General features: G+C 50.9%; 7 protein-coding genes across 7 annotated transcripts; 3 read left to right on the forward strand and 4 right to left on the reverse strand.

Moving 5' to 3' along the window:
• The first annotated feature begins 3,075 nt into the window (after positions 1-3,075).
• On the forward strand, positions 3,076-5,135 carry BC939DRAFT_433658 (uncharacterized protein). Its single transcript, XM_051553249.1, has one exon. The coding sequence runs from the start codon at positions 3,283-3,285 to the stop codon at positions 5,002-5,004; it is 1,722 nt and encodes a 573-aa protein (XP_051417669.1). The 5' UTR covers positions 3,076-3,282; the 3' UTR covers positions 5,005-5,135.
• BC939DRAFT_304 (uncharacterized protein) lies at positions 5,094-7,553 on the reverse strand. Its single transcript, XM_051551407.1, has one exon. The coding sequence runs from the start codon at positions 7,325-7,327 to the stop codon at positions 5,183-5,185; it is 2,145 nt and encodes a 714-aa protein (XP_051417670.1). The 5' UTR covers positions 7,328-7,553; the 3' UTR covers positions 5,094-5,182.
• Positions 7,407-8,921, reverse strand: BC939DRAFT_281 (uncharacterized protein). The gene is made up of 2 exons (XM_051551209.1): positions 8,377-8,921; positions 7,407-8,247 (listed from the first exon to the last, which is right to left on the reverse strand). The coding sequence occupies exons 1-2, from the start codon at positions 8,612-8,614 to the stop codon at positions 7,487-7,489; spliced, it is 999 nt and encodes a 332-aa protein (XP_051417671.1). The 5' UTR covers positions 8,615-8,921; the 3' UTR covers positions 7,407-7,486.
• BC939DRAFT_433663 (uncharacterized protein) lies at positions 8,911-11,056 on the reverse strand. Its single transcript, XM_051553250.1, has 7 exons — positions 10,989-11,056; positions 10,834-10,909; positions 10,661-10,740; positions 10,436-10,571; positions 9,916-10,348; positions 9,686-9,821; positions 8,911-9,608 (listed from the first exon to the last, which is right to left on the reverse strand). Exons 1-7 carry the CDS (start codon positions 11,025-11,027, stop codon positions 8,991-8,993), a joined length of 1,518 nt encoding a protein of 505 aa, XP_051417672.1. The 5' UTR covers positions 11,028-11,056; the 3' UTR covers positions 8,911-8,990.
• Positions 11,057-12,627: 1,571 nt separating this feature from the next.
• BC939DRAFT_318 (uncharacterized protein) lies at positions 12,628-14,091 on the reverse strand. The gene is made up of 4 exons (XM_051551507.1): positions 13,653-14,091; positions 13,133-13,512; positions 12,859-12,997; positions 12,628-12,700 (listed from the first exon to the last, which is right to left on the reverse strand). Exons 1-3 carry the CDS (start codon positions 13,835-13,837, stop codon positions 12,900-12,902), a joined length of 663 nt encoding a protein of 220 aa, XP_051417673.1. The 5' UTR covers positions 13,838-14,091; the 3' UTR covers positions 12,628-12,700; positions 12,859-12,899.
• Positions 14,092-14,447: 356 nt separating this feature from the next.
• On the forward strand, positions 14,448-17,462 carry BC939DRAFT_433673 (uncharacterized protein). Its single transcript, XM_051553251.1, has 9 exons — positions 14,448-14,880; positions 15,001-15,129; positions 15,257-15,397; positions 15,473-15,630; positions 15,720-15,977; positions 16,049-16,171; positions 16,253-16,512; positions 16,588-16,733; positions 16,824-17,462. Exons 1-9 carry the CDS (start codon positions 14,515-14,517, stop codon positions 17,052-17,054), a joined length of 1,812 nt encoding a protein of 603 aa, XP_051417674.1. The 5' UTR covers positions 14,448-14,514; the 3' UTR covers positions 17,055-17,462.
• Positions 17,463-20,567: 3,105 nt separating this feature from the next.
• BC939DRAFT_497955 (uncharacterized protein) lies at positions 20,568-22,452 on the forward strand (the record flags this gene model as incomplete). Its single annotated transcript, XM_051559757.1, has 7 exons — positions 20,568-20,588; positions 20,790-20,821; positions 20,974-21,067; positions 21,162-21,218; positions 21,393-21,424; positions 21,529-21,578; positions 21,659-22,452. The coding sequence occupies 7 exons, from the start codon at positions 20,568-20,570 to the stop codon at positions 22,450-22,452; spliced, it is 1,080 nt and encodes a 359-aa protein (XP_051417675.1).
• Between the last annotated feature and the right edge of the window lie 3,115 nt (positions 22,453-25,567).

The raw sequence follows: 25,567 nt of genomic DNA on the forward strand, positions 1-25,567 counted from the left end.
CGGTACGTATCCAAGACATAGACGGTGGTGTTGCCGATGGGACGACCGATTGGCAAGCGGTCCTGGCCCTTCTCGATATTCTTGAGCTCGTGACTAGTGGCATACGTGGTTGTCTCTGTAGGACCGTAGCAGTGAATGAGATGTGATGGTCCTTCCAGCTTGAGAAGCGCCGTAAAGGAATTCAGATTCTCCTGCTCACCACCGCAAAGCAGATATCTCAACTTGGCTAGATGAGAGCCTATGCTCAAGGCACACTGGTTGAACAGTGCAGTTATCAAGAAGATGATCGTAACCCCATGGCGCGTTAAAGCCTCAGACAGGCGGTGCGAATCAGTGGACGTATCCGCGTCAATAATGGCAACACGACCGCCGTTGAGCAAAGGTGCCCACAGTTCAAACGTGCTGACATCGAAGGCAGGGTTAGTTGCTAAGGCAACACAGTCTTCTGCACTTATCGGCATAGCCGTTGTTGATGACCAGCCGAGAGATACCACGGTGTGAGACAACGACACCCTTGAGAACGCCCGTAGAACCGGAGGTGTACATCACATAGGCGATATCCCCGCCGGAGCGCACAACATCGATGTGGGGTCCATCCAGCGTAGAGCTTTGACCCTCTACTTGGCTCGCACTGAAACGAAGTACATGCGTCTCAATGGCAGAGGGGACTTCTGTGTGAAGGTCCGTGACCATCAAGCGGGCAGCACAACCAGCCGCAATCCAGGTCTGGCGCTCGATCGGTGCCTTAGTGTCAATGGGAACATATACAGCTCCAGCCTTGAGGATGGCCAGTTGAGCAATGACCAGCTCCATCGGTCGAGCAAGATACATTCCCACACAGTCGCCAGCGCAGACACCGGCTTCCACAAGCTGATGAGCAAGCGCATTCGAACGCACACTCAGCTCTTTGTACGTCAGCGACTGGTCCTCATACACAAGAGTAATAGCCTCTGGCGCCTGCTCTACACGGCCCTCGAAGATCTGGTCAATGCAGAGCTTGTCAGAGAATGAGGTGCTGGTGGCATTCCATGACTCCAGCAGGTTGCGCTCAATTGCAGGCAGGATGTTAAGACTCTGGACAGGGGCCTCAGGTGAGTCATCGAGGGCTTCGACAAAACTCTGCAGTGCCTCCTGCATGTACGCGCAGATCCTGTCTGCGTCACAGGGCCGTGCGATCTGCGAAGTAGGGCCGAGGGATGTGCCAAAGCCCTCGATGGACATGACGAACGGGTAATTGGTGCGCTCCGTCGCATCGAGGACCTCCATGCCCGAATCGGTCAAGGCTTGTGTGGGCGGAGTAGCATTGGGGACTGCCGGCGGGGATGCTGCTGCAGCGCTGGGCCAAAGCCAGGGACGCATGCTCATGCTTGAGCAGCGATGCTAAACGTTCATGGGTCTGGTGCACACTCTTCTGGACATTGACGTCCTCCAACTCGATCCTGAGAGGCAGGGTGTTGATGAACAGACCCATAGCGCGGCCGGATCCAGAACCACCTGCCATCCGGCCAAAGAGCACAGTTCCAAAGACGACCTTCTGCTGTCCACTGGTACGGGCAATGACCTGGGCCCAAGCCAAGTGACACAAGCTGGCAAGACTGACTCCGAGCTACTTGGCATGAGCGCGCAGGCGGTTGTTCAAGCCCTGAGGCAGCATGCGATGTGACTCCGCGACTTCGACTCCGTCGCGGTGGACATTACTCAGCAGAAAGAGCAGTGCCGGAGTGTCAAAGTCCGACAGCATCTCTGTGAAGAACCGCTCGTGGTCCTCGACGCTCAGTCCGCTGCGTACCTGTGCGATCAGGTTGCAGAATGGCTAGGGTGCACCCAGGGTACCGCCCCGGCCTTCGAGGAATGCCTGGATCTCGATACCCCCCCCCCCCCTCCCTTCCCCCCTCCCCAATACCACTGTGGAGAATGGGAAGGTAAGCTAACCTGTCCAATTGCCAGCTGACTTGACCGATGTGCCAGATAGACGATCCTTGTTTACGCTTAACTCTACATATCATACGCCTAGGCAACCATGTTGGACAGACATTCCAGGCAGCTTTTTTTATTTTGTTTGAGAAAACACCCATCAAGCGCTTCGGTCCTATGGTAACACAAGTCTCGTCCATCAATATGGTCCAAGTTCGCGTCCTCCAAACCTAGGAGCACGTTTCTCTGCAAGCGCGGCTCTCAAATACTGGATAAAATTCACATACTGGAAAGCGAGGAGTAAGGCATCCAGAGAACTAACGAGCGCTTCCAGAGGTGCGAGCCACGCACGTCGACGATCATGAAGATGCTCAAGAATGGAATTATGGCCTCTGACCTGGTAACAGGACCTGGCGAAGTATACAGCATCGGATCAACTCTACTAGCCATATCTGGGATCGGCAGGATAGCACGCATGTAGGAAGCAACAAGATGCAAGGCTGGGAGGACTTTAAAAGAATTGGAGGGAGTGAGCCTGCGAAGATCCGAGGCGTTTCTGAGAACCAAGGACAGGGGTCGCACTCTTGACAGGCTGCCTTATATCAAGACGTGCGCAGGACATATCAAGTGAGTCTGCGACGAGCATTATCGCGAGAACCCCCTGAGATCGAACACAGTGCGGACTTTAATACCGGCCACTACAAGCTACTACACTACACTCACACTCAAATTCCTAACAGCTTAGCCTTGCACATTGCATTTTTTGAGAACAGCATTAATACATTCCTCACAACTTTGACCTTATTCATCAATATCGATGGTGCATGAAAGAATTTGACGTGCGCGATGGAATAGACGATAATACCATTATTCTACCTAGCAAAGTTTGGCCCCCGGATCACATCATTGGAATTGGACCTGACGGCAACTACAGATATTCAGTGGCAGCACATGAATTATCGTATGACATGGTCCTCAAAACGAGATGACACATGGAATTCGATCTTTCGGTGCTTGTTAAACGGGAGCCCTCTCTTAACCATGTGCATGCTGTCTTGTTGCAGGGTATTATTTCGATTGATGAAGAGATTGAGAGCGTGAGAAAATTGGCCTAAAAATAACGAAGGGTGTCCGTGGAATAAACCCCTTCACCCCATTTGGCAATGAACCCCACACTTTTCTCGAGCATTACCGCGCCCTGTCTCATTGTCTCTGCCCCTTAGAAACAAAAGCACTCCACCTCGCTTTACTTTTCACACTTCTCCATCTCCTCATTCTTCATTCTACATCTCATCGTCAGCCCTTCTCTCCTCACCTCATCCCGTCTCATCTCTTCTCATCTCTTTCATATCTTCTTATCCCTCCACCATGGAGCCTTCCATATCCACACCCTCCTCATCTTCATTCGCACCCCACCACCCAAGTCCTCTAGACCTCCCCGAGATCCTCACCCGCATCGGCCAGTTCCTTCCCCTCTGGTCCGGTGAAGGCTTCCATCGCGAGTTCTCTCCTCTCCCTCTCCTCCGCTGCGCCCTCGTCTCCAAGCTCTGGCGCGCCTCTCTCCTTCCAACGCTCTGGTTCGTCTACGACGGCTTCCGCATGCGCAACGTCCCCTCTTCCATCCTCATTCAGTACTCCCACCTCTTCCGCATAATCTCCAACACTGGCCCCTTCAAGGGCCCCTTCCACTGTCAGAATCTCATCGAACTCTCAACCGTCTACGGACAAGAATGGTCCCGTGAACTCCTCATCACTAACCTGGGTCTTAAGCGCCTCGTCTGGGGTGGACCATATTACCGTCGGATCGAAACTCTGGAGCAGCAACAAGAATGGCAACTCGAGCTCAAGGCGCTCATGGGGCTTGAGAACCTGGATGTGCTAAAGACGTCAGGGTTTAGTCTGGGAGAGGGATTGTTTGTGAAGGTGCTGAGGAATAACGCGAGTCGGCTGTCGAACCTGGCCCTGTCGACCGTCGAGGGCGTCACTTCGATTGAGGGACTGGAATTACCATTCTTGACAGAGTTGCATATCACGTTCGGCGGCACCGAGAGTCCGGCACTGGTGGATTTGGTCCGCTGTTGCCCTCGTCTGCAACGATTGTCCCTCACAGGATCCAGGACCCGCTCGCCCGCGCCCAGTCCCATCCCTGGCGCGAATCATCATCATGTGAATAACAGCAACCTGGGTAACATCATCACGAGTCTGTTGGGCAATAACGACCACCGCAGCAAAGAGTTCCAGATCGGTCGACTTGCCCAAAACATTCGCGAATGCTGCCCTGAACTTTCGGCGATCAAGTTCTCCTCCAATTACACCTCCGTCATCCAGAGCCAATGTTTCCTCCACGACTTTGAGTCTGCTGCGCTCGTGAATGCCTGTCGACGACTCGAAGCCTTTTCTGCAGACATGGTGACACTGGATCATGGATTGACCGAAGCCCTGGTCAGTCAGCGTCACTCACTCAAGTCACTCACATTCTCCTTCCACGAGTCGTCAGAATCGGACCAGCAAACAGGGATTGACATGATCAGGGAGGTGCACTGTGTTCGTCGGCTCAAGGCATCGCTCGTGCGTCTCAGAGAACTGAACTTGTCATGGGACAAGGACCTCGTTCATGCAGCCATCGAACCTTCGACCTCTTCGCCAGAGGGATACCACCACCATCATCATCATCATCAACAGGCGTCTAATATTCAGGACGAGGTCGCTGCGTTTTTGGAGGAGCCCTGGGTATCGCTGGACATGGACACCCTCAGTATCAGCGGCATGATCGCTTCGGCTGTTTCATCATCCAATGACACTATGGCACATGTCAGCATGAATCCTTCATCGTCACTTTCAACAAAGATCGGCTGGAGACTCGTCAGGCCCTCTACGGATTCTCTCGACGCCTTTCAGCACCAGCGTCAGCTCCCAGGCAGCAACAGCAGGGTCAGCAGTGGTCATGGTGACGGCGAGGTGATGCAGAACCTTCTGTTACTCAATATTACCCCACTAACACAACTCAGGAACCTTACTCTGAATCATGCAGCCTACGAGAGGATACCCTCAGAAGAGGAAGTTGCTTTTGCTACTGTTTCTGTCGCTTGAACCGATTGAGCCGAAAAAAATGTTGTGAACCGACAAAAAAGGATAGGAAAGGGAGTCATGAACAACATACGAACAGCAGCACTACTTAGCATTTGCCCATACCATAATAATATGACACCATTCAGCCGTAATATTTACATGTCTATTTTTTAAGGTTCTTGTCTATGTTTCAATCGCTTCATATGTCCATCTCCCCATACTGTCTGCTCCGTGCGTTCTCCAGTGCCTGTCTGAGCCTCTGTGTATCCTTGGCGATCCTTGCTTCACCAATGACTCGGGGCATGATCCTGTTCAGGGCCCAGCTAGCCTCCTCCAGCATCTCGGGTGATCCTTCCTTGATGCACGTATCAATGTACTCGCCCAGAGCGTACTTGTTCACAAAGATGAGACGGCCGTTGCTCTGGTGTCCGGGTTCCGGTACGCGGGACTGGGACGTAAGCAGGGATTGGTCGAGCAGCCGCGAAAGTGAATCCGATCCCTGAGATTCTGGGGATGAAATGATTGTGTTGGGTATCGATACCGAGCTCGTCTGCAATCCCATTCCCTGGGCCAATTGATGGACTTTTCTCTCGCCCACTAAACAATGAATTACGGCCCGCGCATTCCTTAGGTGCTCCTGTGCACCGGCGCCAAAGCCCGACCGCTGCTCATGTTCCAGCAAAGTCATCCGTTCACGGATGTACGATAACATCAAAAGATTGAGCATCGATGCAGTTCTTGCTGAGATATCGACCCTCTCCACCAAATGTTCGACAGGTGCCTGGAGTCGCCGTGCACGCTTTGTCAGCTCCTTATTCGAAAATATCAGCACCTGCTGCTGGTCGTCCTCGAGCTCTTCATCCAACCGGATATGCTTCATCCTTTCCCTGGCCTCTAAAAGCTCCGTGATCTTCTGCTGTTCACTCTGGACAAACCTTTTGAATATCTCCCTTCCTGCCTGATGGTCCATCCGCTTCGTGACAAAGTACGACATCAAGAACTCATAAAACGAGCCCGAGAAGCTATCCATCTTCATATCACTCTTCCTCATCTCCTCCAACAAGAACGTCCCCTCCTCCTCTAAGCCTTCCAACACCAGACACGTCCGAACCATGGGCACGTACCACTCTGCTGACTTTTGGATCTCGCCCGACAAAGAGCACTGCGCAATCAGACTGCGCGCCGAAATCGTATCCTGTGCACGAACACAGCAGTTCAATAGTCCTGAAAAGATCTCTGGTGTCATAGGGATAGGCGGCTGTTCCTTCTGCATCTCGTACCGAACCGTCCTCAGGACATATTGGGCCAACTTTTCTTGTCCCTGGGACGCGCCAATCACTGTCTGATACAACTTCGCATCACGTTCGATTCCCTGAAGTGCCAGATCATCCCACCGCTTCCAAAGCTCATCCACTTGATCGCCATGCGCTAAACCTGCCAACAAGGCCGCAATCGTTGTAGAATCGTGGTACCTATGAATGCTGTTGCTGCCAGTGCTGCTGCTGCTCTCGCCTTGATCCTCCGGCGCCAGAGCCTTCTGCATCATCTGCTCCACCTTTTCGAGTGCACTGTTGCACACTGGATAGAGCTGATTCGAGTACATCCATTGGCCCGCCACAAATGGCGAGTGCGAGTAGATTCCAAAGCACGCCTCGATCAACGGTCTGAAATCCTTGGCCGATGTAGCAGCATAGCCCTCCTGTGTCATCTCCTCAAACACCTTCCTAGCTTGCCTAGCCACTTGTCCATTCCCACGCGACGCACCGTATTCGCGTGTCCGAGCAATCGTCTCCATCAATGTGAAATACGTTGACTTTAAGGGCTTCAGTCCACGCTGCTTCATCTCCGGGATCACCTTCCTAGCATGCTTCTCCAACGACCACTGCGAGGGCTGCAAAAGATTCAATCGTGTCAAGATCCGCATGATAGTGTCGTAATCTTCCTGTGTCAATCGGTCCTCAGTAATGCCGTTGATGGCCTCCTGGGTACGGATCCACAGGTACGAGGCTTCGCCGAACTGTAGGAGGCTTAACTGGGGCGGTGTCATCATGCCCGGGAGTACATCGTCCGGTAACGTATTTGCTTGGCGATCCTTCAGCACCCTCGAAACCACACTGACCATCCTGTCGAGAGCGGTCGCACTGGCTGACAACATCGCTCGGTGCAGATCAATGATGCTGGCGTCATTCACGGCTGAACTCTGACCCTTGGCTGTCCACATCTTGTACTCGCTGCGAAGGGCTTCGTAGTTGCCGGTCTTGACATGTTGACGTGCCAGGGCGATAAAAGGTTTGATGGAGGGAAGGTTGCTGTGCGTGTTGTTGAGAGTATGCATTATGTGCATCGCCCGTGCTGTCGATCCACAATTGGCAAGGGCCTCTGCGACAGTGGAGTATAGTTCTGGAGTGGCGTGAGTGATATCGGGAAGCCTTGAAAGGGTACTGCGCAGCTTTGTCGTCGATCCAGAATTCCCATATGCCTAGTAGAATTGTACAAAATAATGTTAATTCCTGAAAGTCTGGGAGGACGCTCGAATGAATACAGTCCCATAGGGTTGGGCTGTAGCAACATTTCCAATCACCTCGATAACGTAGCCCCACAGCTGCTCATCCATTTGTACATCCTGGGACCGATTCAGTTGATCTGCCATCAAATACATGGTCGTATCCAACTCATCCTGGAACTGCTTTCCATGGACACCCCCGGCCGCGGCATTCACACACGCGAACATGCCCTTCCACAACTCTTGATCCAGCTCAATATTCAGATCCGGCAGCTCCCACTGATCTGGAGACATGACTGCTGGCAAGCGGCCATGACGGAGAGCGTCCACTAGCAAGCGTGCTGACTCCCATCTCGTGCGATCTCCATCCTCCTGCAGTTGCGATGACGAAGGCGCGAGTCGCTCCTTGGATCCGGCGATCCTGAGCAATAAAAGCAAGGTCTCCCGATCAGGTTGAAGCGCCGTCTTTCCGTTCATGTTGGCCTCGCGACTCATATCTGTCAGGATCCCAATAGCGCTATTGAGTGGATCAAAGGTCTCAGTGTTGGTGGCGGTCGATGTCGACAGAGGAGCAAAGGCCTTCGGTTGCTCTGCTAATGTTCTGAGCAGAAAGTGGTATGAATCCTTCGTGGGACTAGTGCTGGCTGCAATGCATGCCTGTTGAAATCCGGCGTATTCACCCTTGGCAAGGAGTTGTTCCAGTTCCTGAATATTTGCTGATGTCGGTGTTCCTAGAGCTGCTGAAGGCTGCGTTGTGTGTACTAGAACAATAATGGTTCGAGTAACAAAAAAAAGAAGAAAAAAAAAAAAGCACCGTTGCTTCTTAGCTTTTTCATGGCGAATTAATCATATTAGATCGAACCACTGCCCGCTTTCCCCATGGCACATACATTGTCGTGTCCAGTGCATCCGATTCGCCAACAAAGACGACACGCGTGGCGAGATAAGATTTGATCCAGAGCGATATGCGAGAGCATTGGTCGAGAAGGCCGCGACTGCCGGCTGTGTGCGCTGGTGAAGAGTGGTTGCCTTAGAAGGCTTCAGCAATGGAACAGCTGGCGGCACCTTTCCGTTAATGGCCCTGCCTAGAGGTGATCCAGCCTTGGCTGTCCTCACTACAGAGTGCATGGTGAATCGTGGTTTTGATCGGGTGCAAGTAGTACCAGTCGATGGAAGCAAAGAAAGGGATCTTATCCCCCTGTCAGATCAAGTACTGTTCCTGAAAGTGTTGAGTCGTGGACCGCTGTCGTCCTCGAGTAGCTGCCAGCGCTAAGAAAGTAGGTGAATGATGTGTTGGGTTTCCTGGGGGGTATTGCTGATGCCTTGAAGGCAACGGGATCTGGAGCGAGGATTGTTTGTCTAGCAACAAGCCACTGATTGCCCTGTGCCTGGGAATTCCAGTGGAGCAATTGGACGTTGAGCGCGTTTAATTCCCAAACTTTTATTATGGAAGGCTAGATAGAGATAAAGAATGTTTTTGGTGATACAAATAAAATATGCATCTTCAGATATGAAGCGGTTTACTGTGAGTCGCCATGGCCGCCTCTTTGAACGCCTCCGCCAACGTCGGATGTGCATGTGTAGTCCTCGAGATATCCTCTGAAGAAGCCCCATACTCCATTGCCAATACTGCCTCCGCGATCATCTCCCCCGCATTGGGACCCATAATATGTACCCCCAGAATCCGGTCTGTCTCCTTATCCGAGATCATTTTGATCATCCCTTCCTGATCGCCATTCGTGCGCGCACGCGGGTTGGCTGAGAACGGATACTTGCCAACATTATACTCGATCCCGCTCTTCTTGATCTCGTCCTCAGACTTCCCACACCACGCGACTTCGGGGTGCGTGTAGATCACAGAAGGGATCGTGTCATAATTGACATGACCGTGCTCTCCATTGATGAGCTCTGCGACTGCAATGCCCTCCTCCTCAGCTTTGTGGGCTAGCATGGCGCCGTAGGTGACATCACCAATACAACGGATGTTAGCGACAGAGGTGCGGTACTCAGAGTCTATGGGGATGCGGCCGCGCTTATCAACTTGGATTTTGACATTCTCGAGACCAAGGCCTTCAGTATATGGTTTGCGACCTATCGAAACCAGGACCACATCCGCTTCCAGCTAAATTTGAGTAACGAACAATGGTTAGCATTCTTTCATTGCTGTGTGTTGTAAGTCTGAGAGATGGTGCAGCTTACAGTTTCAGCGTTGCCGCCCTTGGATTCCTCAACCTTGAGACCAACACGTCCGTTAGCAAGTTTCTCGGTCTCGAGGACTTTGGTGCCCAGTTTGAACTTGAGCCCTTGCTTCGAAAGTATGCGGTGAAATGCTTTGCTATATACATTCAAACACATCATGCGAGGTTTGTTAATACTCCGACCGCCAACCGAAGATTTGCCGTTGTTTACTCACTCAGATGGGTACTTACGCCATCTCGCTATCCATGCCTGCTCCGATTGCATCAAGATACTCTACCACCGTGACCTCAGCACCAAGACGTTGCCATACAGACCCCAGTTCCAGACCAATGACACCGGCGCCAATAACCAGCATCTTCTTGGGGACCTGCTGTAGCTCCAACGCACCCGTTGACGTGACAATCTGTTTCTCATCGATCTCGATTCCAGGGAAGCCGGAGGCGACAGATCCAGTGGCGATGACGATATTCTTGGCCTTGAGGGTGCTGACGGTGCCATCTTGACCTGTGACCTCGATCTCGTGGGGATTCAAAAACTTGCCCGCACCTTTATGATAGGCAACATTATTCTTTTTAAATAGGAACTCGATCCCTTTGGTCAAGCCTGAGACAGCTTTATCTTTGGCTTTTAGCATGACCGGGAGGTTCAATACAACATCGCCGACTAGAGGAGAATGAATTGGTTTGTTAGCATCCGTCAAAAAAAAAAAAAAAAAAAGCTATAGGTCATTCAGTGAGAATCAGTGCATACCATCGATGCCGCGGGCTTTGAGGTCATGCTTTGTTTGATGGTAGATATGAGAATTGTTTAGCATAGCCTTGGAGGGAATACACCCGACATTGGAGCAAGTGCCGCCGAGAGCGCCACGCTTTTCGATACACGCAGTCTACGCCAAATAATGAGAAAAATTTAAGAAGAGAAGTGAGTATGTAGAGCTACAAATGATCGCCAGGACTTCTTGATACCGGCTTGTACCTTTAGACCGAGTTGGGCAGCTTTGATGGCAGCAACATAACCTCCCGGACCACCTCCAATGACAACGAGATCCAATTCATCTAGCGGTAGAAAAGAAATTTAACGAAAAATTAGTGTTTGTCCATCTCGGGTTCTACAAAAGCCGCTTGCTGGGAATGCACTGTGGCCTTTACCTGTAAAGGTTGAATAAAGCCGAGGCAGAGTTGTGAGAACCGGAGCTGATAATTTCTTGGTGTTGTGAGATGCGATCTATTGATTCCAATATTTGAGTGAGCTGAACAACATTCTTGGCCATGTTAGGACGGCAAGATAGGGAGGCAAAACACACCTGCGCTAGAGGGGTTCTTGACGATATTAGACGAAGCATTGTGGTAGATGATATCCGAATAGGATTGTGAAGAGTGGAGCTCGATTAAAACCAGGCGCCTTTTTATTATTATTTTTGCAGTATGCCCGCATTGACCCGGGCGCAGCAATGCAGGAACGGTATGTTTATTTTATCCGCCGTTACCTTGGAAAGGCAAGAGATGACAAAGCATCTGTCATTCGATTTACAATTTAGTGAAGGACTGACAGAAATATCTAATTGCCGGGAAAGGAACATTGTTGGCCTTGAAAGGAATGCAATGTGAAATCAATAAACGAACCTGCTTTGCCAACCTTTTTTTTTTTTTTTTTAGTTCCCGTCTTCCGCACTCCTTGCCCGCCGCGTCTGCACCTTCTTTCCATGGCATTTAATGCTGGTGCTACTGTTGCTACTTGAAAAAGAGCTGCTTGGTGTCCTGCAACTCGCCCTGAGTTCGCGTCGATGCTTGCTGTTCTAACGGTTGTCCGTGTTGCTGCAGAATCTGACAGGCCAGTTGGGTCAGCAGATGTTGCGTTTGCATAAGCGTTAACAAGATCATCGGTCGGTCCACTATTTCGGGAGCTGTGTCTTTATACTTTTACACCGTATCCACTTCGTTCATGTCCGCAGCAGCGTCCATCTCTTTTCGATACCTTATGAACGTAGACGACTTGAGACATTGTCCTGCAAATCCTGCCATGGTGACTATGGCGCAATCGACACGTCGCGTCATGGATATAACTCGCCGATTCAGCCTGAGCTGCACAGGCCCTGGCAACGTCTTCAGAGTATGTCTCCGCATCGACTGCAGGTTTCTCTTGCCGCGTGATTCCTAATGAGGACTCCTCTCTAATAGTAGCGTATAATTCGGGCTGATCTTATTCATCTCCTGCATGTACTCGTCCCTCCGAGTCTCGCTGTCGATGCCAAGGTCATCCACTGAAGTGGTATTTGCGGCTGACAGAGTTTCGAGAGAGGAAGAAACCAGAATTCTGCCATTCAAAATGTGAAGCTGAAAGGCAACCAAGGCATGTAAAAACCTTCCACCCTTCCTCTTTAGGTAGTCCATCGTCCTCGTCTTTGATATCCTCCAACCGCATTCCTAGTCTGTGGGACTCGGTGGTCCTATGAGCCGGCTGAATACCTTGTACATAGAGGCTCTTTATGCGATGGTCCACGATGGAATTGCGCTCCTTCGTTTTATTAGGTGCAGGACAGTAGCATGGCTAATGTGCATCCGATAACGCTTTTGGAACACGTATGGAAGATCATGCTCTCGATTCTCACCAAACGGCTCAGTAAGATTATTACACAGCACAACATCCTCGACGGACAAATTACTCGGTTCTTAAAGGTGCAAGACGAAGAACCCCATCCATGCGTTGAATTGTGTCATGAAGGATGCAGCGGGAATCCAAGTAGGAGCAATGGATTGTGTTCAAGAATATGCAGCGGTGCTTTGATTCTGTCAACTGTCACCGGGACGACATGCTGCACCGAGCAATGATGCACTTGAGATTGCTAAATGTCTTTTATTGAGATGTGCACGGCGATCGCCGACACCAAGGCCAACCAGCTCATCACAAACTACGGAGTCACCGAGGAATATCGACCAGAATGCGGTTTGGACCAGGATGGGGTAGAATGCCCTCTTCTCTGGCGCATTGCTTATGACCCTTTCCTTGGATGGGTCGCTATTTATCCAAAAATGAGACAGATCAACAACTGAGCACTTGAGGGTAGAGGAGCGTTCTTGTACAAAGTAAAATGTAGCACCCTTTCTTTGCAAGCTGCATTTCTCTTTGCTCGCTTTTGCTCATGGCATGCTGCTCGCGGAAATGATTAAACCTACCTATATTAATGCCAAAGGCCATTGGCTCTTGTCCGGAGGACTCAGTGAGAAGAACAAGTTGTGCAGGAGTCTGCACCCCCTGGGCGAACACCTTGATAAGGCCGCAAAGGTGTTTTGATCCATGTTAAGAACGACGCGACTATTGGCCAAGTATTTCTAAACCATTAACGTGGGATCTAACAAAAGATTCGATCATTCATCAGAACATAAACACATTTAATATCTTCGACAATGAAGAGGGACGTTTGATATATGATCGTTTTTAAAGGCATACCGTTGCCATGCAACCCTTTGATGATACTGAAATTGGTTGCACATCCTAGTCCATGGATGTTACTATTGTAATCGTTGTGCGACACCAGATCAAGCACTGTCAATTGAGTTCTATTGATGCCTAGGGTGGCAAGGACATCTGGAAGGACATAAACGAGAAACCGCCATCTTGAAATTGACAGCCTAATGATCGAGACGTTCTTGTAGATAAACATGTCGCTGTCGATTGATATAATCACATCACCGGGTGTGCAATCACAGGCCATATCGATATCCGCCTCGGTCGAGCATTCGAGTACAATCCACCCCTTCGATCTGAGATACTGTGCAAGCGCCGTACGCGCCTCCAAAGGCCAGTAGAATGACTTCCTCAAGTGTTTGCTGATGGCGAGGAGTGTCATGAGAAATACGTCAACAAACGAATACAATGAACATTGCCAAACAGAAGACCATAAGGGATAAGAGGGGAAAAGGATGTCTCTTCCTAATCCAGGACGACCGTTTCGGAAGAGAGTACTTACCTTTGGCGCTGGTCTGCTGGTGCCGCTAGACCAGAACCACATAGCCAGTGAAGTGGAACCGCCCATAGCCGCCAGGAATTGTCCTTCAAACGAGCATTGGTGCGTTCCTTCAAGGCCGTGAAGGGTGGGCTGTCCAAACCCGCAAAGAAAACATGGCGACCGTAGTGAGATGAGAAGACACGCATAGCACATGAAAGCTGTTGGATGGAGTAGTTGGAAAAAGGATATCTCTTCCTAATCCAGGACGACCGTTTCGGAAGAGAGTACTTACCTTTGGCGCTGGTCTGCTGGTGCCGCTAGACCAGAACCACATAGCCAGTGAAGTGGAACCGCCCATAGCCGCCAGGAATTGTCCTTCAAACGAGCATTGGTGCGTTCCTTCAAGGCCGTGAAGGGTGGGCTGTCCAAACCCGCAAAGAAAACATGGCGACCGTAGTGAGATGAGAAGACACGCATAGCACATGAAAGCTGTTGGATGGAGTAGTTGGAAAAAGGATATCTCTTCCTAATCCAGGACGACCGTTTCGGAAGAGAGTACTTACCTTTGGCGCTGGTCTGCTGGTGCCGCTAGACCAGAACCACATAGCCAGTGAAGTGGAACCGCCCATAGCCGCCAGGAATTGTCCTTCAAACGAGCATTGGTGCGTTCCTTCAAGGCCGTGAAGGGTGGGCTGTCCAGACCCGCAAAGAAAACATGGCGACAACGGTGGGGAACAAAAATAAAATTGTGGTGTGTGTAAGCAAGCACACTTTTTACTTTGAGGTTGCGCGTCCTCGCAAGAAGAACGTCTTCCGTGACGTGTTTTCGGCGAGAAACGAGCTACTTGCCTTGACGCGTCTCATTCTTCTGCATCCTCTCAAGATGTACCCTGTTATTCAAAACGCAGAGGCCATCAATGCCTCTGATATCTTGTCGTTACCTGTGCACGAGTTTTTCAAGTTAACGCCTCCCGTAGACTGGACGCCTTCGAAATTCGCTGCGCATGATGATGCCATCAATATGGGACAATTCGTGCAGGGCCTGTCAGCAATCAGGCGTGCTGGGATAGGCACTGTTAACACTTATGCTGGAGCATGTCTCAAGTATTACAAGACAGAGGAGGGCAAGGCTTCGTTGGATTCTGCGGAACTGGACATGAGTCTGCGGCGTGCTCACGAGGAGATGGGCAAGTCGGAGTCGATTTATTTAGCTCATGTGCGAACGAAGCATTTCTTAAAAGGATCAAAGGTAAATTGGAACAGGTTCTTCGGAATGTCCTTGTAAGAAGCTTGAAGGATGCTTGAATGGACATGAATATAGCTCACCATTTTTCTTATACATGTTGTTTTTGTTCTTTTGCCTCCACAGGCTGTACAGAGTGACTCGCCATCCTCATCTTCCGTTCGCGCCCTAGCCCGTCTACAGCAACGGCAACAACACGGACAACAACAACCCCTGCAGCAGGAGCAGTCGTTATCTCCAGCGCAGCCATGCAAGGCACGCTTGGTCTTTATTCTGCAAGCTCCTCGATCTCTGCGGGGCCCATTGTTTTCAACCTTGGCTATTAGTCTCCACTGACCTAAGCTGTCTCTATAACCTCAACTCGGCAATTCCACTCCTTTAGAAGAGCGATGAAAAGAGAAAGGCAATCGCTGTCTCTGCTTCTCAGAAGCGTACCCGAAAAGAGATTCCCCAATACACAAGGGAACCAAGTCCAAAAATCGAAGAACCTTGGCATTCCCTTATTCACAGTGCTGTGCTCAGTGTATGTACTTCACCTGCCTCTCCTCTCTATCCATCCCCCTCCCATCTAATGTGCTTTACTACTTCTGTACTTTAGCACTCCGGGTGTCCCGTTGAGCTGCCTCCTCTCTCCGATGTACCAAAACCAGGAGTCGACTCTCCTTTAAAGACGACATTGTATTACCTGGCACTGGACAGTCTTCACACGGCCACCGAAGGGGTCGATCGTAGTATACGTCCTTGGAAGGAATCTTTGTATGGTTTTTTATTTTATTTTTTATTTTTTAGCTATAATATATATTTGCTTTATGGCTGTAATTAACTAAGGTAACTCTGTGAAATAGGGTTGCCCTGTCGGGGATCTGGAATCTTTTCTCAAGCAAGGCGAATAATCTGTTTGGCGCAGGTCGAACTAACGAGGCAAGGGGTCGCTGCCTTTTGTCGGATTTGGAGGTCAAAGACGCAAAACTGGATATTATTATCCAGCCATTGCTGGATATGGTGAATGCCAGGAAAGGCGCTGAGGATGTACTGGATGCTACATATGCACTTCAAGCACAGCACCCAGAATTGCGGTCCTTCCTGGAGGTGTTGCAGACCATGTACGTTTCTTTTTTTTTCTTTTCTTTTTTTTATAAGAAAAAAATAGATCTAATGATTTCTTGTTTTTTAGTTTCAAAAATATCATCAAACCACTGCATGGGAACGAGTCCTCGTCGGAAGCTGATGCCATGTTTGTGTGGGCCTCTGTTTTTCGGGATGGATTGCCATTGACCACCGCACTCGACCTTTGCCTGTAAGTACATGAATTGTTCACAAAGAATAGTCAACCAGATGCTAATCAATTGTCTGTTTTTTTACTGATATGTATATGTAGAGGCGAGCAAGGATGCGCCGCTGCTACCCTCTCCAAATCTCAACTTGCCACGATTTTCAGCACTGGAAACAGCACTCGAAAGTGCGATTGTATTTTGAAGGTGGGAGGTCTGGAGGTGGGCAACTTCGAAGCGAAACGAGCAAAAGCTAGCATGGAGGATGTTGCTGTCCAGCGTCTCAAAAACATCAAGATCAACAAAAGCATTCTGCTGGAGCTCGGGCGATATGGTCTTGAGTGCCCACCGCTTCTCAATATACACGGTAATACACAAAGCTTTGAGTTTTGTGTTACGAAAAGAATAAGGAGCGAGGTACTAACTGGTTTAATATGAATAGGATTATCGGCTTCCATTTTCCAGATCCGCAAGTACCATGACATCTGGGTGGCAGGATCTGCTTGTAGTCCGATTGTCCTGCCAACGACAAGAGACGAGGCCAAATTCTTCCTCGAGGGATCGGTCTATACTCTGTTCAACTTGCTGGTAAGGGTTATCTTGTCCATTTATGGCCTCTACGAAGCATGAAGAATGCGGTGTGCTAAATATCACGGACGAGGGGCTTTTTTTATTTAGAAACATTACGATCAGTATGCAGCCAATGCGTTTTCAACAAAGCAACAAGTCGACTACAGGCAGAAGGCGCAAAATCAGGAAAGCAATATCTACAGCGAGGAGGTTGTGGTGCCTGCAGCCTTGGAATGGGAAAAGGTTGTTTTTCATACTCCATCTCGCTCTTTTCATGCCAGAATATCCTCTTTAATCGGGAAGCACCAAGAGGTCAATGTGGAAAGCGAAGAAGATTAGAAAAAGGATTGTGGATAAGGCTTCTCTCTGACTGGAGTCCAGATGAGGAGGATACATGACGCACACAGAGGAGATAGCATTGATACGCCCGTTAATATTCTAGGAATTGACACATTTTCCGGTCTTCGCCTTCATATCCACCTGACGGCACAATTGGTGATGAAAGGATGAACTGAAAGTTTTTTTCGAGAAATGGAGACGGACAGGGTGCAGTTCATGATAATAATGCCTGCAAGCAATGTGAAAGTATTGCACGTAAATCTTAGCGCTACGCCAGAGGACACGGACCACGTTGCGCTGCATAATGGCATGCGCTTAATGTGCCATTACGCACATAATTTAGTTTAGCAAGATACGTATGATTCGATAACCCGCCAAGGCAGCAATAAAATAGCCGTTCCTCTCTCCTAAGCTATTTCCCCTGTAAAACTTTATTTCATTGCAGTGGCAATTGAACAACCAGCACTTCGCAAGCATAATAACACATACAACGACCAGCCAGCAGGAAACGATCTCCGACACCTGATCAAACTTTATTTAGCGGCGAGGAGCCATCATGCATGGACGTGCTAGCAACGGACGCAACGCTTTATTCAGCAGTGGGATGAGGTAGAGTGGCGATCGAGCCTCGCTATAGTCCATGAACGAAACCCGCCAGGAGGGCATTTCACCAGTCAGACTGCAGTCATCGTTCCCACCGGACCAAGAAGATAGATACATGATATGCTCCCGACCATGCAATATATGCACAATTGGAAGCCGAATCTCTATACCACAGATCGATATCAAGTGTGCATTACCGCTTTGGAGGACGCACGGCATCTGCGGATATGTCGCGTTACACATAACCAGCGTCAAGAGAAATGGACACAGTCCCTCAAAGAGGTGCTCCGTACTGGACAGGGCATGGAAAAGGCGGTTGAACGATATGGAAGAGGCGAGTAGGAACGGTCGACAATTTACACGCACGGAGCCGACTTTCTCTCTATGCGGCATGGATACGCTCTGGTGAAGCCTACATGAGGTTCGGGGGGTGGAAAGAATAGCAGACACATTGCATAACGACTGGATAAGGCTGTTGGAAGAGCGGCGAACTGGGGAGAATGAAGCAGAAAATAGGGTGACTGTCTACGAGGGAGAGTGAAGAGCAGAGGGACAGAAAAACGTTGAAAGGAAGAACACGCCCAAGGGGTTCTGGACCACGATGGATATCTACCACGGGCTTGTTCCAAAGTTCCTGACGACGGATTGGGCGCTGCTCCTTAAACAGTCGAGGAACATCGCAGCTTACCTGGCTGGACGTTCTGTGGAACAAATTGAAGCCTTTAGACAGGAGGAGCTATGGAAAGAGCGGTGTAAGGCAATGGTGGCATGGGCGAAGTCTGAAGGCATATGCGCGAGAAAGAAGAAAGCCGGGAGGCGTTTTGGAGGAGCGGCTCAGGATTTTGTGCGACAACGGCCCTAGGAGGGGTTGGCTACGGCGGCGAGGAAGAGAGCGAATGACCGTCTAGTAGAACATTTCCAGGGAAAGGTGGTGTTGAACGAGATGGAAAGAAGGAGGATAAAACTCATGTTGGTTCGTGATCTTGACTAGAAGAGGACCCATTGGACCCGACAGGTTGCGTAGCGATTTTGGGTTCCAGCTCAAAGATTAGAAAACATGCGACTTTGAATGTGTACCTCCGCTTCACATTAATTTAATGCAGGGTTGTTTGTTAGCCATCTTTAGGTAGCTTTTGGCCGGCCGCCAGTCCAAGCTACGGCTTGGACAATGCAGCCTTTGGTACGCCTGCGCGTCTGGAGGGATCTGGCGTCAATAAAAAAAAAGGGGGCTTTATTAGGTGCAGGATGTTCCAAATCCATCAGTTGCAACTATAAAGAACGGATCCTGACCATTGCCTTTCGGATCGTACTTTCGATTTCTGGATTATATACATTGCCTCCACCTCAACTGGAACGTCTATTCTCATCTTGCTCACTCTCTGTCAAGGACATCCTTCAGTTCTATGTGGATAAAAAAAGGTAGCAGCAGCATGTCAGAAACCAGCGTATGCATAGTCTCAGCGCAAGACTCCGTGAACCATGGGATAGTCCTATCGCGCTCTACTCAGTGAATTAGACAAACTTTCCCCTGAGTTTGGATCCCTCCTGCCTGACACCGAGCAAATTCCGGAACTCCAGTCTAGCTTTGGTGTGCTTGGCTGTAGTTTGGACAACCATATCCACTTCGAAAAGCGCGACGAGATTTCCAGCCAAGTCCAAGCTGTAGCACACGACCATCCTGACCCAATGTACTGATCGCGACCTCTTTCTCAAAATCCCTGTTCAGCGACATAAGACATCAAAATTTACCGATTAGCAAGCAAATAATAAACCGCAATAAAGAACGACCAAGTCGAGGAAGCAATAGCACACATCCATTACCTTCCATCTATGTATTGGTGCCGTGTGGGAGCCGAATGTCGAGGCTCGAATACTTGTAGCATTCGTCATATTGGGCTACGAACTGCTCCTCAGGGCCTTTTAGAACCAGGATTTGATCGCAGTGGTGCATGACCGACTACTGCATCGGTCAAGCTATGTCATGTCCTTGGCGTCAGCCCATCGGAAGTATGCAGTCCCTTTGGGCCTTCTCGTTATCGTCCGATGTTCTGTTGTGGTATTGCTGCTGCAGAAATCAGTGATCGATTAGCATTAGAGACAGCCTGGATTCGATGCTGGCTCATGTCGCCTAAGGATTCAATGGTAGCTCATGTAGCCTAAGAATTCGATAGATAATGTCTTGTGCTAGACTTCTTGTCATAAAGTCCCGCCGCCATGTATTTTATAATAACTTCCCAATTCAATTAAACAGGGTTGTGTGCATCCGACAAAATACAACCAGTGCAGTGCAGTCCAGGCCTCCATAAGATGAGGGTTTTCATTCTGTAGGAGTTTTGGGTTTCATCGGTTAGATTGGAGGAGTTGCTGGACGAGGGAAGGTGGCTATCCATCTGGATCGCCCGATCCTGATGATCTTCCGTGCTGATTAGTTGAAAGGAGTGGCTGATAGTTTGGTAGTTGGTGGTGTAGAAATAGTTGTAGAACTCTGCCTCAATGAACCGGTAAAAGCCAATATTCGAACAACCAAGCTGTTGCCGATATCCGAACCAAGAAAAGAGGCAAGGTTCGGATTTTACAGGCAAACCCTTTTTTTAGCATACTCTGTGTGCTGCTGGATAGTTCTGCTTCTTAAATCTTCTCCCGAATCTGCATGCTCCCGAGTCTGCATGCTCCTTAACGCCTTTCCCGGGTCTGCATGCTCTCAGACCCCTGGTTCTAAGATTGAAATCAAAACGACGCTTCCTTCTCTTCTCCCCTCCTAAGATTGACCATCAAACCCTTCACACCTCGCCTACTATACTTCTATACGGGCACTCGTTCACATATTCACAAACGCGTGCTTTCTTTTATCCCGCAGTTATTCTACCACTCTATCTGCAAAGACATATCAACGACACTGTTATAATCAACATGAATTCTGATAACGACCAGGTAAGCTTCGTTTCTCGGCGAAAAGTCGATGCTGATGCCAGTAGAATAGCCCTCTCTTGCCCCGCTTCGAGCCCAGTTTCAGTGGCTCTGGCGACAGGCAATTGCTATCCAAGTGTGCGTGAAACACTCGGGCCACGCATTCGGCTGCTGACTTTGTGCCGCTATCTAAATTATCTAAATCTACAAATATCTCAAACCTAGATGCTCGACAGCGCTTGTCTGACCAGCGAAAAGTATGTTCCAAATACACAGTGGCACAAAACCTAACCCGGACACAAACACGCAAATCCACACGCAACGGCAGACACTGGCACATTCCAACACCTGCGGCAATCGCCCCTCGTAAACTATACACTAACATGCCGGTTATTTTTGAGGGTTTTAGGAACAAGGCCAGTGTCGCAGGCACTACAAGCAGCGCCTTCAGTGCCAACAATGGAGAGAGGGCTTATGTCTCTGAGGCAGCTTTGACCCCACCTGTAAGTAGAGCATCCATTGCTCAAAAAAATAAAAACGTGTCCAGAGGGTGCACATTCACTAACCACATCAGACCCTGAAACATGCATATATTAGGAAGCCCACGCTAACACTGCGTCAGTCGTCCCCACTGTTGCCAGCAGTGGTGATCAGGTAACCATAAACAGTAACTGTCTATACAACGCACGGGCGCATCCTGGCAGTAACCGATCCTGCATTGCAGGACACTAAACCCTCAATCCCTGGACTTTAATCTGAATCTCAGCACTTCGACATGGACCCATCTGTCCCCACCTAACCATCTTCTGTACTCTTAAAATTCCCTAGGGCTACTTTGACATGCCAATTGCTGATCAAGGGTATGCTAAATCCTATGCATCATGCTATGTGGTAAATAGTTAGTACCTGTGTGGTAACTGCATGGACCAGGATCCTAACGCCGCCATATATTTACCTATCATAGCGGCGCTGCCACTCCCTCGTCCATTGCCGCCTCTGAGGCGCCTTCAGAGAGTACCCTCTACTCCGACAAGGGTCAGGACGATGTGGTCAAGGCTCTCACGACCCGACTGACTACTGGCACAAGACGCTAGCCGGTGCACCCGTGCTGCTGGAGCTGCCCACAGATCGTCCGCGCTTTGGCAAGCAGCCGGTTGCTGACGCTCACCACCGCTTCCGAATCGACAAAACACTGAAGCGCGCTCTCAAGAACCTGAGCGACAACAGTATCGTGAACCTACCGACAACCCTGTTGGCTGCATGGGCCCTGGTGATGTCGCGCCTCACCAACCAAGACGACATCCTCATTGCCATCCCTGGCGACAACACTGACAGCGCCCTGCCGCTGCTCATCCAGGTCTCTGGAGACGTGAGCACTGTCGACATGCTCGAACGCGTTCGCAAGGCTCCCCTTGATGCACGTGCACACCAGGATATCCCCCTCCAGACGATCATCGACATCATGCAGCCACAGCGTGCCTACGGCCATGCACAGTCGTTCCAGCTGTTATTCCGCTGGCATGATGGAGATCTCTGGCAGGCCCCAGCCGAGACTCACTCTCCTCAACCCGAACTCGGACTCCGTTTGCAGGAAGAGGGCGACGAGATTGCTGGAGAGCTGCACTACTCTGCGTTGCTTTACGACGCCGAGACAGTTGAAAGACATGCCGGCTACCTGGTCACCATCCTCCAGGCAATGACAGCCAGGCCCACCGAGCCTGTTGCTGCAATCGACATTCTCTCGCAGGCCGAGCGGACACTCCTGCTCGACACGTGGAACAGCTCGACCGCCATATACCCCGATCAGCAGTGTGTCCACCACCTGTTTGAGAGCCAGGCCGCCCACACTCCCGACGCTATCGCTGTTGTCTTTGAGGACCAGCCATGACCTATGGGGAACTCAATGCTCAGTCCAACCGGCTTGCGCATCAGCTCATCGACCTCGGGTCGCGCCTGACAGCCTTGTGGGCCTCTGCGTCGAGCGTTCACCTGCGATGGTTGTTGGGATCCTTGGTGTCCTTAAGCTGGCGGTGCATATGTGCCACTGGATCCTTCGCATGCCAGTGAACGTCTCCTGACCATCCTCGACGACGCCTCACCGGCGGTTCTTTTGCTGACAAGACCGGCCGCAGTGCCATCGGCGAGGAAGCACTTCGATCGCTGACTGTGGTCGACTGAGCCTCAAACCCGACGACCTGCAGTCAACCCACAGGTGCCCAAGCTGTGTTCGCACCATCTTGCCTATGTCATCTAACCTCTGGCTCGACTGGCAACCCAAGGGTGTGATGGTCGAGCATCAGGGCCTTGTGAACCTGGCCATGACGCGGCCCACGTCTATGGGGTGGACCCTCGAGCAGAATGCTCCAGTTCCTCTCCTTCAGCTTTGATGCTAGTGTCGGCGAGATGATGTCAGCTTTGTGCTTCGGTGCCAGCCTGCATATCCTGCCTGATCGTGTCCGCCTTGACCGTGATCAGCTCTGGGCATATCTTGACAAACACTCCATCACGCAGGCTCTTTTGACCCCATCGATCCTTCAGGACTGTAAAGGCCTGCCGCCTCTGAACACCCCCTGAGGCTTGTCTTGGGAGGTGAAGCACTCCCTCTGGCTCTGTTGCGCAAGCTCAAGACACTCATCCCGAATGGCTCGGTTGTGAACGAGTACGGCCCTACGGAGACCACAGTCGCAGCCACGGCGTTCCAATGTCCCGAGGACTTTAGTCGCGATATTGTCCCTATCGGTCGGCCCATTGACAACAAGACCATCTATCTGTTGGACACCCGTGGGATTCCAGTGCCTATGGGTGTTGTGGGAGAGCTCTATATCGGTGGAGTCGGTGTAGCTCGTGGTTACCTCAACCGCCCAGATCTGACAGCCAAGGCTTTCCTCCCTGATCCGTTTGCCAATGACAAGCAGGCCCGCATGTACAGGACTGGGGACTTGGCTCGCTACCTTCCCAATGGCCAGCTGGTCTACATGGGTCGTGACGACCACCAGGTCAAGATCCGCGGTTACCGCATCGAGTTGGGTGAAATCGAGGCTCGGCTGGTGGAACATGAGCTTGTGAGTGATGCAGTCGTGCTTGCTCTGGGCGAGGGCAGCAACAAGCGTCTGGTTGCATATGTTGTTACTGTACCCAAAGAGGGTCTTGCCTTCGCTCTCCGCACCCATGTCGCCTCCAAGTTGCCCGAGTACATGGTCCCTGCTGCCTATGTTCGTCTGGACGCACTTCCGTTGACGCCAACGGTAAGCTCGACCGCCGTGCTTTGCCTGAGCCTGACAGCGATGCATTTGCCACTCAGGAGTACGAGGCACCTGTGGGAAAGACGAGGAGGCTCTGCTGCGGTTTGGGCTGAGCTGCTCAGTCTCGATCGTATAGGTCGCCACGACAACTTCTTCATGCTTGGTGGCCACTCTCTGCTCGCAGTGCAGATGATCGAGCGTCTGCGTCGCATTGGGCTCTCACTCTCTGTCCGTGCTCTGTTTGCCACCCCGACATTGAGTGTCCTGGCCCAGTCTCTTGGCCAACACCAGACTCAGGATGAGGCACCTCCGAACCTGATCACTCCAGAGACCACGGTCATCACTCCTGAGATGCTGCCTCTGATCGACCTCACACAAGCCGACATTGACCGCATCGTTGCACAGGTCCCCGGAGGAGTGTCGAACATCCAGGACATCTATGCCTTGTCGCCTCTGCAGGATGGTATCTTGTTCCATCACTTGCTCACTGCCAAGGGCGACCCGTACCTGCATATCAGTAGCCTGGCCTTTGCCGACCGCAAACGTCTCGATGCCTACATGGATGCATTCCAGAAGGTTGTCGATCGCCACGACATCTTCCGCACAGCTTTTGTCTGGGAGAGCATGTCGACTGCTGCTCAGGTCGTCTGGCGCAAGGCCCAAGTCAAACTTCAGGAGCTCTCGCTCGATGCAGCCAAGGGTCCGGTCATTGACCAAATGATCCAGCGCTTCGACCCTGTCCACCACCGCATCGACCTGACTCAGGCTTCGCTCTACCACTTTGCCGCTGCCCAGGACGCCGATGGCACATGGCTCTTGGTGCAGCTGAAGCACCACATGGTCGGCGACCACTCTACTGAAGACGAAATGAACCTTGAGATCCAGGCTCTGCTCGAAGGCCATGGCAATACTCTGTCTGAACCCAAGCCATTCCGCAACCTCATTGCTCAAGCGCGCCTCGGTGTCAGCATCGAGGCTCAGGAGCAGTTCTTCTCACAGATGCTGGGCGACTTTGACACACCGTCGCTCCCATACGGCATTACTGAGGTCCACAGCAACGGTGAAGACATCTTCGAGTCCACCAGGTTGCTCTCGCAGGAGTGCAATGACCGTATGCGTGGTATAGCCAGGCAGCTGGGAGTAAGTCTTGCCAGTCTGTGCCACCTCGCCTGGGCACAGGTAATCGCTCGTACCAGTGGACAGAAGCGTGTCGTCTTTGGCACGGTTCTCTTGGGACGCATGGCTGGTGGGTCAGGAGCAGACCGCGCGATGGGTCTGTACATCAACACTCTGCCATTCCGAGTTGATGTGGAGGATACCAGCGTCCTGGAGAGCGTGCGCAAGACCCAGAGCGACTTGGCAGCACTGCTGGAACACGAGCAAGCATCGCTGGTTCTGGCTCAGAAGTGCAGCAATGTGATGGCTGGTATGCCGCTCTTCAGCTCGATCCTGAACTACCGCCACAACACCTCGCAGTCCAACAGCGCTCTGGCATTCCCGGCATCAGGTTCTTGGGTGAGAAGGAGCGCACCAACTACCCCTTCTCGCTGTCTGTCGAGGACGGCGGTACCACTCTTGGACTGACGGCCCAGGCTGTGCAGCCATACGACGCCGACCGTTTATGCGCGTATATGCAGGAGGCATTAGAGAGCCTCACTTACGCTATTGAATACACGCCTTCGGTGCTTGTCCAGGGCCTCAACATCCTACCTGCAGTTGAGCACGGCCTTCTGGAGTCGTGGAATGCCACCAGTACCTCGT

Source organism: Gamsiella multidivaricata (genome assembly GCF_025024155.1).
Source record: "Gamsiella multidivaricata strain RSA 2152 chromosome Unknown BC939scaffold_1, whole genome shotgun sequence".
Taxonomy (NCBI): Eukaryota; Fungi; Mortierellomycota; class Mortierellomycetes; order Mortierellales; family Mortierellaceae; genus Gamsiella; species Gamsiella multidivaricata.

Coding starts and splice junctions, on each gene's coding strand:
- BC939DRAFT_433673 (XM_051553251.1), top strand. CDS start 14,515: ATGTACCCTGTTATTCAAAACGCAGAGGCCATCAATGCCTCTGATATC. Junction 15,398..15,472: donor TTCACAGTGCTGTGCTCAGT/GTATGTACTTCA, acceptor TCTGTACTTTAG/CACTCCGGGTGTCCCGTTGA. Junction 15,978..16,048: donor CTGGAGGTGTTGCAGACCAT/GTACGTTTCTTT, acceptor CTTGTTTTTTAG/TTTCAAAAATATCATCAAAC.
- BC939DRAFT_433658 (XM_051553249.1), top strand. CDS start 3,283: ATGGAGCCTTCCATATCCACACCCTCCTCATCTTCATTCGCACCCCAC.
- BC939DRAFT_318 (XM_051551507.1), bottom strand. CDS start 13,837: ATGCGTGTCTTCTCATCTCACTACGGTCGCCATGTTTTCTTTGCGGGT. Junction 13,513..13,652: donor CCAGCAGACCAGCGCCAAAG/GTAAGTACTCTC, acceptor CCTCGCCATCAG/CAAACACTTGAGGAAGTCAT. Junction 12,998..13,132: donor CAAAGGGTTGCATGGCAACG/GTATGCCTTTAA, acceptor CTTGGCCAATAG/TCGCGTCGTTCTTAACATGG.
- BC939DRAFT_281 (XM_051551209.1), bottom strand. CDS start 8,614: ATGCACTCTGTAGTGAGGACAGCCAAGGCTGGATCACCTCTAGGCAGG. Junction 8,248..8,376: donor GATGCACTGGACACGACAAT/GTATGTGCCATG, acceptor TTATTGTTCTAG/TACACACAACGCAGCCTTCA.
- BC939DRAFT_433663 (XM_051553250.1), bottom strand. CDS start 11,027: ATGCTTCGTCTAATATCGTCAAGAACCCCTCTAGCGCAG. Junction 10,741..10,833: donor GCTTTATTCAACCTTTACAG/GTAAAGGCCACA, acceptor TTCTACCGCTAG/ATGAATTGGATCTCGTTGTC. Junction 10,572..10,660: donor CTGCCCAACTCGGTCTAAAG/GTACAAGCCGGT, acceptor TATTTGGCGTAG/ACTGCGTGTATCGAAAAGCG.
- BC939DRAFT_304 (XM_051551407.1), bottom strand. CDS start 7,327: ATGCACATAATGCATACTCTCAACAACACGCACAGCAACCTTCCCTCC.